This window comes from Haemorhous mexicanus, chromosome 3 (assembly GCF_027477595.1).
Source record: "Haemorhous mexicanus isolate bHaeMex1 chromosome 3, bHaeMex1.pri, whole genome shotgun sequence".
Classification (NCBI taxonomy): Eukaryota; Metazoa; Chordata; class Aves; order Passeriformes; family Fringillidae; genus Haemorhous; species Haemorhous mexicanus.
This window is the reverse complement of record NC_082343.1, coordinates 6,391,412-6,406,056: the sequence shown is the minus strand read 5'-3', so window position 1 is coordinate 6,406,056 and position 14,645 is coordinate 6,391,412. Positions and strand designations below refer to the sequence as shown.

Here is a 14,645-nt window from a genome sequence, read left to right as displayed (position 1 = left end):
TGGTAAAGCAGTTATAGACAGGAAAAGTCACAGCTCCATGCACAGCTAAAGAGAAAATTACTCTTCTTGCTCTTTAGCCTCTGACATAGAAAAGTGGAAAGTAATGTGTTAATGTAATTTTCAACTAGCATTTAGATAAAGTATCACTTAATTGTTCAAATCTCTTACAGTAACCTTTTACCCATATTTCCCAACTCATAAAAACCATAATAATTTGTATCTTTGTATTTGCTGATAGTTTCTCTTACAGGAGGTCTCAAATACACCTTTACTTTTATAATACACTGGTATTTATTATGATCTACTATCCTTGAGAAATAATTCAAAAATGCATTCAAGACATGTAAACCCTACCTGGAGCAGCCTGTGATACTGAAATGCCAAAAGAGGCATTACTTTCGAAAATAATAAATTTAAGAAAAAGTTGAGAGTTGAATTGCTCTCTCAAAGATTTCAGAGAGCAAACTGCTCAAATATTTATCTAGAAAGAAAAAAAATTTACACCATTTCACACAGATAATGCTGTGGCACAGTACAAAAACCTCTAGAGTGCATACTTGATTATCATTTCAGGATGTCATCACTAAATAAACACAAGTGAAGACTGTCTGCAATTAAAACTTTTATAGAAGTTTCAAGACAATTATTATTTCTGAAGAACCACTATTTTTTTCCTCTTTTAAGAAGTCCTTCTATTTTTGCCAGATCTCCAAATGAAACTGTTGCAGAACCTCGCTGGGCTGGTTTTGCCTAGGGGGAAAAAAAAAACATAGGGCTAATTTGAAATAAAAATGTTTTGTAAAAAGCTTTTAAAATATCAATTATTTAAACAGTACCTCCAAAGAGAAAAATTACAGCTCCACATTACCTGTGATTCATGGTATTTCCAGCCAATCATGTAATAGATCTGAAAGGTGGCAGGTACAGAGCCATTGCTGTTTCCATACATTTCTGTTAGGGCAGGAAGGGAGAGAGAGAAAGTACAGGATGTCAGCTCTAGGAAACACTCAGCTCTCAGAACATCATATTCATTATAATGACTACTGGTGAAAGATTTGGGACAATAAAAATATCTCATACTGGTGCATCAATACAGTTCAAATCCTGGCATCATAATTAAGGTTAAAAATAGCTTATGATAATGGCACTTTCTTCTGAAGTATTTGGGGATTTTGGTTTTGCTTTCAGCTTGTTCAGGTTTCTTTTTGGTTGTTGGGTTTTCGTTTTTTTTTTTCACCCAGAAGTTATAAAAAAAAAAGACACAGAAAAAATGTTCTTAAAGTCATTTTAGATGAACTCATTACTCTCAAATACTGACCTTGGTATATTGCAGCAGCTGCCAGCATTGTCTCCCTGTGCAGCAGAGGTTTTCTATTCCAAGAGCAATTACTCTCCCCCATACCTAAAAATATGTTTTAGCTTTAAGAAAAAGAAGATATTGCAGATGCCATGAGTTAAGTGTCATGCACTAAGGACAGTTCTTACAAAACCACAGTATAGAATCCTCTGCCATTCACTGTAAGAGAGAACATACCACAGATCATTGGGTGAGTTTCTTATGTGTAAGAATCCAGAACTTTTAATTCCTATGCTTTGCAATTTACAGTTCGCATTGCTAGGAATCATTTCAAATTATTCCTTCTTTGAACATTTAGGCCTTTAAGTATAACTGATTTTAAGAATGAGTACAAAGGGTTTTTTTCAGACACATGACTGTACTGTTCTAACACAATCATTAAAATTACTAGTCCAAGAGATTTAAAAAACAAAATAAAGTAACCACAATTCTAATCTTTTTAATCACTTACTGCATCTCAATGTTTCTGCTCAGAATAAAAGTTGCCTTTCCATTAAGGAATTACTCTGTACAGCAGTGGATCCAGATAAGAAATGCCCTCAGCTGCTGTCAGTAACAACAGACTGCATGTGAATGACTGCTTTACAATCCATGGCAAATGCAATCAGAGTATTAAAATCATTACTCAATTGTTGGCTGTTCCTCAGCATATTCCAAATTAAGAATATATTTACTCTAATTCCAAAGCAGTTTGCTGATTGCCCTGGTAATTAGAAAGGCTCACAGGAAAAGTCAATGTGTGGGATATGGGCTTCTGTCTCCCTTTAAGGGCTTTCCTGCACCTTACACTGAACAGGCCCATGCAGAACAGGAACCCCAGGGAAGCAGAACATTCACAGCAGACCATGAAGTAGCAAATCTTTGACTTGTGCTTCCCAACACAAATCTCCTGACAGGCATAATCTCCTGACTCATTAGATAGCAGGAAAAAACCTAATGCTTCCCCTGTTGCAATAAGATTTATTTCTATCTTTTAAAGAAAGACATTCATTGTGATGGAGATGGTGAAACACTGGCTCAGGTTGCTAAGAGAGTTGGTGGATGACCCACACCTGGTCTTGGAATCATCGAAGACCAGGTCAGATGGAGCTCTGAGCAACCTGATCTAGTTCAAGATGTCCCTGCTCACTGCAGAGAGTTGGATTAGATGGCCTTGAAAGGTTCTTTCCAACCCACACCAGTCTATGATTTGGAGTTAAGAAACACACAGTAAAACAGTTCTGTGTCTGGTCCACTGATACAGAAAACAATTATGTTTCCACAAAGAATATACTTGCCTTGTAAGTCTTCCATAACCTCAAATAACCCTGGGTAGTTCACTTGGATTTCATCAGTATCCTAGAAGAATTGAGAAGTTCAATTTTAGAGCACATCAAACTAAACCTACAGCATTATTTCAACCTTGCTGTACTACCAAACTATTCCCTGCCCATTATCATATTTGCAGGGATCCCAGACAAAGGAAGGAATGATGAATCTGACTTTGTTTTCAGAAGGTTAATTTATTATTTTATGATACTATATTATATTAAAGAATATTAAACTAAACTATACTAAAGAATATATTAAAGAATATTAAACTAAACTATACTAAAGAATACAGAAAGGATAGAGGCTAAAAATATAGCAAAGAAAACTTGACTCTTTCCAGAGTCCCAACACAGCTTGACCCCAATTGGTCATTAAGTCAAAACAATTCACATGAAACCAATGAAAGAACCACCGCTTGGTAAACAATGTCCAAACACATCCTAAAGCAGCAAAACACAGGAGAAGAAAATCAGATAATTGTTTTCCTTTTGTTTTGAGGCCTCTCAGCTTCCCAAGAGAAGAATCCTGGGCAAAGTGATTTTTCTAGAAAATATGACTGCGACAGCCCATGGCAAGAGGGTTGGAACTAGATGATTTCTAAGGTTCCTTCTAACCCAAACCATTTTACAATTCAGTTCATCTGCCTCTTCTGCTCAAATCATCTATTTCTAGGAAGAATGTACTATTTTAACATTTCTAAAAAGTTTTGCTTAGCAGCCCAAATCAACTCAAATTTTAATTTAAATGCCATTATTTTCTTCTTGGTTTTAGAAGAAAGAGCAAGTGTCTATAAATTTTTCATGCAGGTCTAACATTCTCTGACATTTCTCCAAGAAAACCATCCAAATTCTACTGGGCCACGAGCCAAAGGTACACTTCAGTGTACACTACAGTTGGTCCCATTAATTACCACAAAGCCAAAACCAGTGGCAGTCCAGGCTATTTCTGCAGTCTGTTCAGCGAGGTGCACCACACGCAGAAGGAAGCAGCATGTCATTATTACATCAGCAAACAGTGATTTTCACATTCCACCAGCTCTGATGTTCTAGACTGTTCTCCCTGATGGCTCTCTTACTTATAATTACCACAGTGAGGGTGTTGAAGCCAGCCCTGGAGAGGAGATGTCCCAGATCGGCAACGGCGGTGAAGGGCGACACGTGAGGAGAGAAGCCCCCTTCCCTCTCCAGCTCAGCCAGCTGCAGGGAGCAGCGCAGCTCGTACAGAGTGTCCCCCCCAAACATGGCTCCAATGAACACTCCGTCAGGCTTCAGCACCTGGTGGATCTGCAACACACACACACACACACACACACACACAGGGCATGGCTGTGGGATCACATCCTCTGAGCCTGGGAGAAGCAGTGAGAGAAGCAAAGAATGATCAAAACAATTATCTCATTTATTGCTCCTGCTTTGTTCACAAGTGGAATGCATTGTGGAAGACTTTACCTGAAGGGAATTGGTAATCGGATTCTGGTGTGTTTTGAGTCACTGACCAATTGAATCCTTTTTTTTTTTTTTTGGTGTGTGTGTGTTGGGACAAGATTCTGTGTAGTTGAGTGCTTGGCAGATTTAGTTTAGATGCAATACACAATAGATTCCGTTTGGATGTAATAGAGTAGAGAATAATGCAGTATTATAAAGTAAATTAATTAGCCTTCTGATGAGATTGAGCCCTCCTCATCATTTCTCCCTGCCATGGGGGTTGACTTGTTTCCTATATGTAACTAAGTGGTTCTGAGACTCTTATCTTAAAGAATTCAAAAGCAATCATTGTAAGAGCTGTGAATGACTTTTAATATTGACTGTATTCTGCAGGGCAAACTGTGACACAGCTTCTGGTCACACTGCAAACAAATACTCTGGCTGAAAAGAGACTACTTTCTATTTTTAAAAGGAAACCCTCAGAAATTACACTTACAGTCAGGAATCATGGAACAAACCATGGAAATTGAGGGTAAAACTATTTTCAGCACAATAGTCCTAAAACAATATTCCAAATTAATTTACTACTAAAAGAAGGGTAGATTAAGGTAAGTATGCTATTTACTTTTACTTTCTGAGAGCAGCAAAAGCACTTTTTAATGGCTTGATTTAACTTTAGTTTCTAGTACTGATCTCTGCACTTCTGAAACAATAGAGTAATGCCATTTTTATCACATCTACAATGACTAATTATTAACTCATCAAAACAGCAATACTATAATTCAAACACCAAGGCTGACAAGCTGCTTTCTAGTCTCCTAAGTTCTAGCCCTTTTCCTAGTGAGGAATAAATTCATGCTTTCTTTCTTTCTCATTTCTTTAAGAGCTAGAAATGATCTCTGGTTTGGACATCCAGAAGAGCCTGATTATATAACCAGGCTAACAAAACAGCCAGCATTTCCAATGCCTTTGAAAATAAAAAATGAAATTAAACACTTTTTAAATGAAGTATTAACCAAGCTACCTTTTCTGTGCTAGTAAAAAAACCTTTAATTGACAGGTAAGAAAATGAGGCAGTTAAAGGCAGTTTCCTTTGGTTACAGGCAACACAGGAGATCATGAAAGCTGGCCAAGAAGCTCAGTTGCCTTGCCATTGTGAGACAGTGTCAGTTTTATTTAGTGTGGGAGAAAGTATTTGACCCCCCATAGAATACTTAAATTCCAGTGAAAATTGTGTATTTCTTTCAAGTGTTTTTTTTTGTAAGCACTGAATGCATTTCACTTATCTTTATTATTTCAGTAACAGTAGGGTAGTCCCATTCCTACCAACAGGTGATAGGACAGCACTACAATGACTAATCAATTTTAAATAAATGAAAGAACAGCAAACTGGTTAACATGTTTGATTTGACCAAAGTTTACACCTGCAGGAAAGAGCTGAAGTAACCCAAAATAACCAAAACTGTTAGTGAAAAGAAAATATTTTTCTGTCTTAAACAAGCATTTGCTTAATTCCAATACCAAAAAGTCTTGGTCAATGCAAGTAATGGCAAGTGCTAACCTAAGAGTATTAAAAAACAATTTCTTACCTCTTTGAAAGCTTTAGGAAGGTCATTCACCCAATGCAAACTGCAATAACAGAAATGTACATTTTACAGTTTCAGATTAAATCCAAATTAGGGAATGCCAGTAACTACCTAATTAGCTAAGAAAGTTTCAGGAGCCAAGCCACAAACTGATTTCTGAAGGTGCAACCATGCTGAAACACCTGCTGGGAACTGATACCAAACAAGAACAGAAGTTTATCCACATAGCACTTCTTTTTGGGGAGAAAACACAAGTCCTGGGGACTAGTTTGTCAAAATGCAGGAAAGAGAGAAGCTCCAAGTGTTTTGAGGGAAATTAAACAAACAAAACAGGAAGAATCACCAGAAGAGCAGTTTTTCCTAATGCATGCTTATATTATCAATGAAAGTACTTTTCTTATTCCTTTTTAATGGACTAGTAATCTTTGTTGGATTCATTTTCTTAAAGCTACTCTGAAAAGAACATTATTAACAACTTAAACAAAATAAATGAATTATGAATACACACCTTAAGCTGCTGACAACAAGATCAAACGTATCTTCTTTGAAAGGAAGGAATTCCTCATCAGCTACGACCCTGACTGTCGGGATTTCAGATTCTACAGCATTTTTCTAATGTTGGGTTGGAAGAAAAACAGTTCATCAAAACCTCACTTCTTTTGCTTCCCAGTATTACAGAATTGAAGCACTTTAGCAGTCAAAAAGCTACTTACTAAAGCATTCTCTGCAATATCAACTTGAATAAGTTTTTCAACTGTTTCCTGAAATAAAATTTTAAAAGTCTATTAAATACGTGAATTATTTTGTAAATGGACACAAGTAATTTTTTCGCACTTACTCCTGTTTATAATAAATTAGAAAGAATCTTTTCCACTCTTGATAGAAGCTTTATTTTCCCCACCCAATGCGGCACCTGCTCACAGGGAGAACAGCCGAGACAGAAGTGGTAACAGAAAACACATTCTGTAATTTTAGGCATAAGTTTAGTTAAACATAAACCATGGAAGCACCTTTACTTACAGAGTGGTTCATGAATAGTAAACTGTTAATGGCTTCAAAGCCTCCATAATGACACTTCTCTTTAACAACTAACTGTGGCCAACAGATTCACCAAAAAAACCAGGCATATTCCTACCCCAAACTAAAAGTTAACTGTATCATCAGAGATAACTTCCCTTGCACATTTGGCCAGTTTTCAGCAGCAATAAATGAAGAACAGCCTGCACAACACACAGCTTTGAACTATAACTACAGGTATAGGGCTAGGGGGGAAGATTTACCTCATCAAGACTCAAATGATTGTCTTAAGTTGTAACAAAGCCCTATTTGAAAGGGAGGCACACATATGAACTTCCCCTAAACACTTACAAGTATGAAGAGACAGTACCTTGGTTAAGTGCTGAGCTATGTAACCTCTTCCAGAGCCAACATCCAAAGCTAGGGGAAACGTTCTAAAGGATAAGATTAGGAACACAAAACATAACCAAGTCTTAAAATATTTTTAATTTTAGACTATATTAAGTTTCCCCTGCTAATCTTTAAAGGCCTTATTGAACTTAGCCCACCGAGCATCCTTTTGGTACCTCGGGGAAAGGGCTCAGCATCCAGCGATCTCCCCAGGGGTCCCGTTCCCTGGGGATGAGGGGAGGGCTCGGGACTCGGCGGGGCTCACCTGGTGATGTCAAACACCCGGTCCGCGATCCTGCCGCCGACCTGGGGGGAGAGCCGGCGGTCAGAATCACAGGATCAACAAGGCTGGAAAAGACCTCCGAGATCATCAAGTACAACCTATTAGTAACCAGCACCTTGTCAACTGTGAGAAATGGTTACTCGCTTTTCATAATTTAGAAAGGTTCATTAAACCTCATCAAAAATACAACAGAAGAGTGAATAGAGGAAAAGGTTACGGCGCCGGGAGCAAGGGATTTTCCCCACCCTGTGCTCACCCACACAATGGAAGTTTCGCCTTTTAACCCTTTAAGCCCTCCCAAAGTTCTGTCCTTCGCTGTCCGGGGTGCAGATCTTCTCCTCAAATCCTCATTGGAGGTCAGATGTCACCATAGTGACAAGCCGACCCTCCCAGACGCCCCAAGCCCGGCTGTCCCTTGATAACCACGCGAGGGGGTAAAACATAACTATAAATCTATAAATTTTTCTTAACCTATACACCTGCTATTTGTCTGTTAATTGTGAGAGTCAATCATCGCATTACTCATTTATCACATCAACTAAACCACGGTACTGACTGCCACGTCCAGTCTTTCCTTAAACACCTCCAGGGAAGGTGACTCCACCATCTCCCTGGGCAGTCCATTTCAATGTCTGATCACTCTTTTCTGCGAAGAAATTCCTTATGCGCAACCTAAACTTCCCCTGGCAAAGCTTGAGACAATACCTTCTTATCATGTCGCTGGCTGCCAAAGAAAACAGACCGACCTCCACCTGGCTACAGGCTCCATCCAGGGAGTTGTAGAGAGTGATAAGGCAACCCCTGAGCCTTCTTTTCTCCAGGCTGAACACCCCAGCTCTCTCAGAGGCCTTGTGCTCCAGCCCCGCTCCCGTTCTCAATATCGTCCCTGAGCTGCGGGCCCAGAATCGGCCACAGCACTCGAGGTGACCCCGCCAGCGCCCCCGGTTCCATCCCCGCACCTCCTCCCGCAGGTAATCGCACTTGGCGGGCTCGGCCTGCAGCGCCGCCCAGTTCTTCTGCTTCCGCTTCAGCCGCCGGTCGAACGGGTTCAGCGCGCCCGGCGAGGCTCCGGCGGGAGGATGAGGCGAAGCGGCGCTGGCGGCGGCCCGTGCCGGCAGCGCCCAGAGCGAGCGGCACCATCGCGCCCTCAGCGCCGGCCGCACCAGCCCCCTCATCGGCTCGGCCTCGCGCGCCCCTCCGCGCCTGCGCCGTGCGGCCGGGGAGCCGTGTCCCGCCGCGGCCGCCGTAGCGCCGCCGGAAGTGGCCGCGCGGTGGTGGCGTGCGGGCGGCGCCGTGAGGGAGCGGCGGGCACGGTCGGTGTGAGCGGAGCGGCCTCAGGGCTCCTCCCTACGGGCGCCGGGCACGGTCGGTGTGAGCGGAACGGTCTCGGATCTCCTCGCTGGGGTCGGGGACGGAGCGGGTGTGGGGGCTGAAGGCGTCCTGGCACCGCTGGCGGCTGTAGCTGCTGTGCGCACTGGGTTAATCTCGTGGAAGGTCCCGTGCGTGGGTCTGGTGAGGAGTTACGGGGGGCATGCGTTTGCAGCCCAGGTGTATCGTAGGATCATAGAATTGCCTGGGCTGAAAGGGATGTTAAACAGTCTCGTTGGAAACCCTGTCCCATGGCTAGGGGCACCTTCCATGAGGCCGGGTTGCTCAGACCCCCATGAACCTGGCTTTGAACACTTCCAGGGATGAGGTATCCACAGCTTCTCCGGGCAGCCTGTGCCAGTGCCTCACCATCCTCACAGGGAAGGATTTTTTTCTTCCTGTCTAATCTAAACCTGCCTTCTAATAGGTTAAAGCCATTCCCTTTTGTCCTGTTACTCCAGCCCCTTGTAAACAGTCTTTCTCCATCTTTCTTGTAGGCTCCCTTCAGATGGAAGGCCACAATTAGGTCTCCTGAAGCCTTCTCTTCTCCGGGCTGAACAATTTCAATTCTCTCAGTCTTTTCTCATAGGAGAGGAACTCCTGTTATCTTGGTGGTCTCTGGACTTGCTCCAACAGCTCCATGTCCTTCCTGTGTTGGAACCCTACATCTGGACATGTTGTTATTATATTGCAAGGGTTCTATATTGCTAGAGTTTTGTACCGCCTCGATGTTTCTCACAGGCAGCTCCTCCAAGCACTGACTCTTCCTTCTTCTCACACCAACCGACTCCCCTTAACTACCCAATCCACTCTTTTATAACACTCTTCTTATTATTGGCTACAGCTGTGGCCTGTTAGAGTCAGGCCTGTTCCTAATCTCTAATAATTGGCTCAGTTGCAAGTCCTTAAGGGGTAAGATTACTGTCTATACTACCTTTATTTTCTTATATTGTATCCGCCTACATGGACAGAGCACTTTAGGTGGGCTCTCACCTGAGCATAGCAGAGGAGCAGAATTCCCTTCTTCATTTGCTGTCCCTGGAGCTTTGGACACAGCCCAGGGCACAGGGGAGTTCTGGGCTCCCAGTGCAGCTGGCAAAGCAAAGATTTGTGGCTGAGACTGTGGTAGGCACAGGATTATTTGTGACTTGTTTAAATCTGCTGCTGCATCAAAGCCAACAGGCTGCTAGTTCCATCAACCAGAGATAAAGAAGTCATTATGCCACATGGTGACTGTCAGGACACATCTGTGTTCAGTTTTGGTTCCTGCTGTACAGAAAAGATGTGGACAGGCTGGAGAGGGTCCAGAGAAGGGCCACAGGGATGGCCAAAGGACTGGGAAGCTGCCATGTGAGGAAAGGCAGAGAGAGCTGGGTTTGTTCCACCTTGAGGAAAGAAGGCTCAGGGGAGACCTTATCCTCACGATCCAGCATTTAAAAGGTGGCTCCAGAGAAGCTGGAGACTGTGTTTTCACAAGCAGTCACAAGCAGAAACAAGGGGTAATAGGTACAAGTTATTCCTGGGGAGATTCCATTTAGATACAAGAGGAAAATTTTCCTCAATGAGAACATTCAACCACTGAAAAAATCTCCCCAGGGAAGTGGTGGATTCCTGTGGAAATCCAGGGCACTGGGAATATTTCTCTGTCTGCTCTGGGGTGCCCTGACCCCCAGGAGAGCACTGACTGACCCTCACTCATGGAGAAAGTTTCCTAAACTCCAGAATAGACCAGAATCCACTAAGGTGTGAAATAGATTACAGAGAGTAGTGTAGGTGTGTCACTTGGTGAGAAATTTAGGGTTTGGGATTTTGAGTATATTGTGGATGGACGCAAAATGGAGGGCACAGGGCGTCATCCTGGGCTTCTTCTTCATGCTTCTTCTTCCTTCTTCATCATGGGTTTGGGTGGAATTTTGTAACTGGACAGAGAAGTCCCCATTGCAGCTCTTTGGGATCAGTTATTGGGTTAAAAGGGAAAATAATCCAGGTTCTTCATTGGGTAGTTTAGTCTTGAAAGACCTTGTAACAAGATCTTGTTGGCCATTTTGTGCCTTGCTGCTGAACTTATGGTTGTGAGACTGTTTTACTGATAAGAAATAATAAACACCTGAGTCTGAACATGAAACACCATCTCAAGAGCCTTCAATGCAGACCCAGAGCAACTGATAGATTCCCACTTACAAGATTTGGCTGGACGGAGTGCTGGGCCATCTTGTATATTCAAGGCTTTTGCCAAGAAATGTTGGGCCAGGGAATCTTTGAGGGCCCTTCCAACCAGGTGGCATGTTGCAGTGTTGTGAAGGGTTTTTAGGACAAGGTGTGAGCTTTGAATTTGACTTTTAGCTTTCAGAAGGCTGATTTATTATTTTATGGTATTGTATTATATCAAAAGAAAATGATGTATTAAAACTGTGCTTAAGAAAGAGAAAGGAGGCATCAGAAGGCTAGACAAGAATGAATATTAAAAACCTGTGACAGATCAGAGTCTCAACACAGGTGGACTGGGATTGTTAATTAAGTAAAAACAATTCACATGGAACTAATCAAAGATGCACCTATTGGTAAGCAACTTCTAAACCACATTCCAAGCAATCAGATAATTATAATTTACATTTCTTTTCTGAGGCTTCTCAGCTTTTCAGGAGAAAAATCCTTGCAAAGGGGTTTTTCAGAAAATATCATAGTAACAGTGGCGTGTGATGCCATGAAATTGCCATATGTGCTTTTGGAAAGAACTTCTTAGGTATAGGTTAGAAATCTAACTTTGTTAAGGTTTTTTTTAATCAGGAATGTTTGGGTTTTTTCCACATTTTAGATGTCTAAGTCTTCAAAAATGGCATCAAAAACGTCAGCCCAGGAGGAAATACTGAACGATGGCCGGTTCAGCTGCGTTGCAAGGGATCCCAGGTTTTGGGAGATGCCTGAAAAGGAACGTAAAGTCAAGATTGACAAGCGATTCCGAGCCATGTTCCATGACAAGAAGTTCCAGCTGAGGTACACAGTGGATAAAAGAGGTCGCCCTGTTAACTACACCTCTGCAGAGAACCTCAGGAAGTTTTATGCCTTGTCAGAATCTGACTCTGATCTTTCAGAAGGTGATAGTAAAGAAATCGCGGTAAAGAAAAAAAAGAAAAAGAAAGCTAAAGGTAAAGGAGAAGGAGACTCTGTAAAGGCTCCTGCTGGTGGCCTCCCAAAGGAGAGGAAAAAAACCCAACAAGAGGTAGACCAAACATGTGAAGCAGTGGCTAAACTAAATGACCTTGAAAAAGAAGGACAAAAAAGTAAATCAAAGTTCAGCTTGAAAGAGGACTCGCAGAAAACTGTGGTGGAAGGTGATCCCTCTCGGGGGAATAAGGGCCTTTTACCCAAAGGGGAGAACAAGCGAGGAGAAAGACCCATTTCAATTCAAAACAAGGAAAAGTCTTCACAAGGAATTGCTGTTAAGTCAGTCAAAGCTCCCAGGACGAACCACTCCCTAGGAGGGAAAATAAAAGAATCAGGTTAGTTGTTCAAATAACAAGGAGAATTCAATTGTGTTCATGTGGATGTTGATGCTTTTGTTTTATCCATGGAAGATATTTTGCAAGATTAGTTATAAAATAACTGGCTGACTCAGATTCATTGCTGCTGAAGGATTGGAGTTGGTCAGCTCTGTATGGAATCAGTTCTGATTTTCACTAAGATTGTGAACATCCCTGTCCTTTTAATTGTTGGAGCTGAAATTGTTGGTTAGTTAGGAAAGTAAAATTCATAACAGCATATACACTGCTGTATTGATCAAACTGAACAGCAAATATATGAACTGATACCATGAAGGCACATCATAGCTTGTGGACTGAAATTGTAAACATAGCAGCACTGAGCCATTACTATTAGGGGAGATTAGAAAGTCGAGGCTTTAGAAGAAAAACTTTATTTATGTTGCTTGTGTGTGTGTATAGCCTCCGTTATTAAATAGATTTCTACCTGTTGGTTCTGTAATATAAATAAAATAGAAGAATATTTAATTACAGTTGTGATTGATAGTGCAATTCTGGGCCTAAAGAGTAATTAAATTAGACCAGACCAGACAAACAAAAGAGGAAACACTGATGTTTTCTGTTACTTGCTCCTGCATCGTTGCACCTTTCAGGAGTCCTGTAAGTAGGTATGAAAAAGCCCTGAAGTTTTCCTTTTTGTAAAGGGTCATGTGTAATTCTAACATAAAAATGTATCTAATGTTTATCTTTTTGTGCTCAGACATCTGTGACCAAAGTGTAAAATGTAAAAGCCAGTTAGAAGAAGAAACCTCTTCAAGTGAAGATGCAGAATTGGAAGAAGAAGAATCAGAAGATGGCGGAGAAACAGGCGAGGAAGAGGAGCCAGAAGATGATGGGGAAATGGATGAAGATGACAGTGACTCAGAAGATGATGAAGAAAGTGACAGTGGGCCTGATCTAGCCAGAGGCATAGGGAACATTGAGACGAGCTCAGAGGATGATGAGGATTTAAATGAGCTCTTTCCAAAGGAGCCAGAGATTGAGCACTCATGGCGTGAGCTGGATAAAGATGCCCCTCGTGGAGATGAGGTATGTGGAAAGCAACTTTCAGAGTTGTTTTTTACATCCTTTGCATGTAAAAAGCATACTTTGAGGTATGTAGTAACTTTCCACTTTGTGGAAAGTTGCTACATGACAAACTCAGAAATGTTATGAGTTCATTATAGACCATTGTCTATGGAACAGTTTATAGAAGTGTTTTTCATAAAGGTTTTTCAGCCTTTTAGTGACAGAATGGAAGTGGTAATGAAATTGTCTGATGGTGAGAGACTTGCAGTTTTCACTGATATCTCTTCTTCCCCTAAGCACACTTAGCTATACCTATGAATAAGCTGTCTACAGATGAAAGGACAGACAAAACTGAGCCTTTCAGTAATTGAGCCTTTCAGAGTTTAAATAGTACTGCTCTTGCTCATTACTGATTTTTTTCACTTTTCAAAAATTTGGTTATTTAACTCACATTTTAAGAAATTAAGGCATCATGAGACAGTGAAATAGGACTTAACAACTAGCACAGTCAGTGTGTAAAGAAATCACAGCACTATAGTGCTGTCCCAATAGTGGTAGTGGTTGCTCCTGAGACTAACAATGTTTGATGATAACAAAATTCTAAGTGATGATGTTGTCACTGCAGTTCTAAATCTGTGATTGGTGCAGTCCATTCTGTGGTGCTTCACTATTTATGTTCTTTTTATGTGCTCTGGTAATTGATGCTTCTCATCTTTGCTACTTTCAGTGATAAAAACTCACTATGACAATGCTGGTTTTATTTTTTTTCCAGCAAAGTTTATTGCTGACTTTGATTTTTACCACTGAGTTCTGCTAGAGAATTGTGTATTCCCCATGATAGTCAACAATTAAACCTATGACTTTTATGTTCTTTCAGATTACAAGTAGATTGGCTGTTTGTAATATGGATTGGGATAGGTTGAAGGCTAAGGATTTGTTGGCTCTGTTTAATTCTTTCACACCCAAAGGAGGAACAGTGTTTTCTGTTAAGGTAAGACCTGGTTTCTAAAAGGAGTGCCAACTTTTGCTGTTAAAAAAAATAGACTACAAAATAAGAAGCAAGACAGTACTGTGGAGAACCAAAAGAAATACTAATGTGTTGAAAGAGAAACTATGTTGCAATATAATTTGCTGTAAAGGGATGTATTTGGCAGAGTTAGAGGCCAAAGCCATTGGCTTCTTGTGTTTATGAGGTTGTCCCTCAGTGCTGGTTTTCTCTAGTAGGAGGAGGCTACATTTCCTTGATTAGTTTAATATTCAGTGGTCTGTAAGGCAGATAACCCAGCCTTAGACCTTACTAATAAATTGGTTTTATTCTGGCCAGTTAAGTTATATTTTTCCATTATTAGTGTCTGCCTCAGC

At 41.2% G+C, this 14,645-nt stretch overlaps 2 protein-coding genes across 3 annotated transcripts in view; one reads left to right on the top strand and one right to left on the bottom strand.

Annotated features, from left to right (window-relative positions):
• Positions 1-609: 609 nt before the first annotated feature.
• On the bottom strand, positions 610-8,663 carry NDUFAF5 (NADH:ubiquinone oxidoreductase complex assembly factor 5; the record flags this gene model as incomplete). Its single annotated transcript, XM_059843446.1, has 11 exons — positions 610-750; positions 869-951; positions 1,319-1,402; positions 2,635-2,695; positions 3,754-3,951; positions 5,682-5,721; positions 6,187-6,290; positions 6,392-6,439; positions 7,066-7,129; positions 7,351-7,391; positions 8,328-8,663. Coding segments are annotated over 11 exons (1,146 nt in total), but the record flags the coding sequence as incomplete, so codon positions are not given.
• The window catches only part of ESF1 (ESF1 nucleolar pre-rRNA processing protein homolog), a 30,592-nt gene continuing 24,534 nt past the window's right edge, over positions 8,588-14,645 (top strand). Inside the window, exons 1-4 of one of the 2 annotated variants that reach the window (XM_059840660.1) lie at positions 8,588-8,733; positions 11,552-12,236; positions 12,976-13,304; positions 14,161-14,274. In XM_059840660.1, coding sequence (XP_059696643.1) covers positions 11,552-12,236; positions 12,976-13,304; positions 14,161-14,274 — 1,128 coding nt within the window. In that variant the 5' untranslated portion in view covers positions 8,588-8,733. The remainder of the gene's footprint in view (positions 8,734-11,551; positions 12,237-12,975; positions 13,305-14,160; positions 14,275-14,645) is intronic. The other variant, XM_059840661.1, reaches the window with a different exon arrangement.